Source organism: Myotis brandtii, unplaced genomic scaffold (assembly GCF_000412655.1).
Source record: "Myotis brandtii unplaced genomic scaffold, ASM41265v1 scaffold165, whole genome shotgun sequence".
In the NCBI taxonomy this organism is placed as follows: Eukaryota; Metazoa; Chordata; class Mammalia; order Chiroptera; family Vespertilionidae; genus Myotis; species Myotis brandtii.
The window spans coordinates 1,800,289-1,803,076 of record NW_005356042.1 but is presented as its reverse complement, the minus strand read 5'-3'; the positions used below and the strand labels follow the sequence as shown (position 1 = coordinate 1,803,076).

At 46.4% G+C, this 2,788-nt stretch overlaps 1 protein-coding gene across 2 annotated transcripts in view; it reads left to right on the top strand.

The window, feature by feature from the left end:
- The first annotated feature begins 6 nt into the window (after window positions 1-6).
- The window catches only part of PDCD2L (programmed cell death 2-like), a 21,638-nt gene continuing 18,856 nt past the window's right edge, over window positions 7-2,788 (top strand). Inside the window, exons 1-2 of one of the 2 annotated variants that reach the window (XM_014536614.1) lie at window positions 7-100; window positions 1,716-2,089. In XM_014536614.1, the coding sequence (XP_014392100.1) occupies window positions 71-100; window positions 1,716-2,089 (404 nt within the window). In that variant the 5' untranslated portion in view covers window positions 7-70. Of the gene's footprint in view, window positions 101-959; window positions 1,096-1,715; window positions 2,090-2,788 lie in introns of those variants that run through there. The other variant, XM_014536613.1, reaches the window with a different exon arrangement.

The following is a 2,788-nucleotide window of genomic DNA, read 5'->3' as shown; positions in this document are numbered from 1 at the left end:
GGGAGTGGGGCCCTCACCGCAGTTATCTTTACCCTGAAGCTGGCAGGTGTTCCGCTCCCAGTTCCTGCAGATGCGAGAGAAAGAAGTGCCGGACACTCAGGTAAAGCGGTTGTGCATGTTAGGATTTGCTGTGACTTCAGGGTATTTTATAGAATATCGTTTAAGACAAACTTTAAGCCGTGTTCTTTTTTTAATATATGTTTATTGATTTCAGAAGGGAGATAGAAACATCAATGATGAGAGAGAATCATTGATCGGCTACCTCCTGCATGCCTCCTACTGGGGATCGAGCCTGCAACCCGGGCATGTGCCCTTGACTGGAATGGAACCCGGGACCCTTCAGTCCACAGGCCAATGCTCTATCCACTGAGCCAAACCGGCTAGGGGCATTTGGAATGTTGTTTGTTCTTTTCTGAACCATAAAATGCTATTTCCTTAAGGTTTTGTTAGTTGTTTCTTTTTTTGAAATATATTTTATTGATTTTTTTACAGAGAGGAAGGGAGAGGGAGAGGGATAGAGAGTTAGAAACATCCATGAGAGAGAAACATCGATCAGCTGCCTCCTGCACACCCCCTAGTGGGGATGTGCCCTGAAACCAAGGTACATGCCCTTGACTGAAATCGAACCTGGGACCCTTCAGTCGGCAAGCCGACGCTCTAGCCACTGAGCCAAACCAGTCAGGGCTAGTTGTTTCTTTTAATATACACTGAAGGTCTTGAGGCACATAGCTTACTGATTTTTTTGTTTGGGAAAAAGTATGAGTATATACATATGCATGGTTGTATGTAATACATATATGTGTTTATAGTAAATATTCTTACTGTGATATGTATATATGTATATAACTCATTTAATAAGACAAACTCTGAATTTAATCTAAAAGTCAGGCAAATTGGTAGCAGCAGAACAAAATTCAGCCTCCCTTTGCCTATAAATGTTGCTATATATATAGAGAGAGAGAGAGAGAGAGAGAGTTCTTAATATGTGCCAAGCACAATACTAGCAATACTGGGGATAAAAAGATGACCGTGGTGTCTGCCTATATTTGCAGGGTTCAATTGCAGATAATAGACAAGCAATTTGACTTTTTAAAGGTGAGACTTAAAATTAGATTTTTGCTAACCTACTGGACAGGCTGGAGAAGGCAACTCCAGGAATGACCTCCAGAATGACACCTCAGAACTGGTCTGTGAGGGAGCTGCTAGGCTACCTCTGCTGCAGTCAGGAAGCTGAGGTGTGGGCTCGTGAACTGGTAGTTGCCCTGGTCAGAACTGTTGACTCCAGAGCCATGCTCTCTCTCCATATGCAGACTTTTGCTTCATGGCCTCTCAAGTTTGTCTTTCTCTCTGGTGGACCTGATTAGCAGACCCCTGATCATATTTGGACCCCTAGCTGCTAAGGAGTCTGGGAAATGTAATTCTTTTCTGCTAGATTCTGCAATACATGAAGCACAACTGAAAGAGTTTGGAACAGGTGGTTGAACAAGGCACTGTACTGCATCTGCCATACTGCCCCTAAAGAGGAAAGACACTATCTGCCACCTCCAACATGCTTTTGAGTAAATGGGGTCCATGAAGTGAATCAGATTGTGCTAGAAGGGAAGTGGCTGTGTGAAGCCTCCCTCCGGGAGGTGAAGGGATGAGTGGCTGAAGCCAGGGGAATAGGTGAGATCACCCACGTGTGCTTGGACCTCATTCACTGGATGTTCTTCCAGAAACAGGAAAATGGCCTTGCAGCTGAGGATTGGTGTGAAGGTGCGGATGACTGGGGAGGTGACAATGAGGAGGCGCCTTCACCACAGCTTACCTTGGGTTTTGGAAATGATTCGAACAGTGCCAAGGACATAGACTGGACTGCCCAGCTCCAAGACCTCCACCTTCAGGAAACTCACACGAATGCTGCTCTTCCTGTGCCTCCTGGGGAAGGGATGGCCTTGTCTTCTGTGGTGCCACAGTTCCTGCCCCACTACATCTCTGTGGTAGATGAGGATGATTACAGAGACGTTGTCAGTCTAGATCATGCGCATAGTCTTCTCAGGGAATATCAACAACGAGAAGGAATTGATATGGAACAGTTGCTTTCCCAAAGGTGAGAATGTGTGCAGCTGAGGTTAAGAGGTGACTTGATCAGAGAGCTGCCACAGTAGATACCCTTTGGTTTTACCCTAATACATGGGAGAACTTTTTCAGGCAGAACTTGTCTATGTAAGACCTTTTTGCTTCAATTTCTTGAGTTAGCTTGAAAACAGAAGTTAGGGATGCCAACTGCTTACAGAAGAAGATGTGTTCACTATCTCTTTTGTTTTCTCTTTCTAAATGTATAGCTGAGACAGGTAAGTTAGAAAAATGCTATTTATGCCCTGGCCAGTGTGGCTCAGTTGGATGAGCCTCTGTTCTGACATGTAAAATGGAAGTGACTTTGATAAATATTGTCTTATCATCGGATGGTTTTGGGAGTCAAGTGAGAGAGTAGGTCTTGGAGGGCTATATAAACCAAAGCCCTCTAAAGACGTAAGCATGATTATTTTGCTGTTATAATATAACTAGAGGCCCGGTGCACAAAAATTTGTGCGCTCGGGGGGGCGGGGGGTTCCCCAGCCCGGCCTGTGCCCTCTCGCAGTCTGAGACCCCTCGGGAGATAACGACATGCTGGCTTAGGCCTGCTCCCGGGTGGCAGAGGGCAGGCCCAATCCCTAAGTGCAGCCCCTGGTCAGGCTCAGAGCAGGGCCGATTGGGGAGTTGGGGCGCCGCCCCGTCATGCACAGAGCAGGGCGGATCAGGAGGTTGC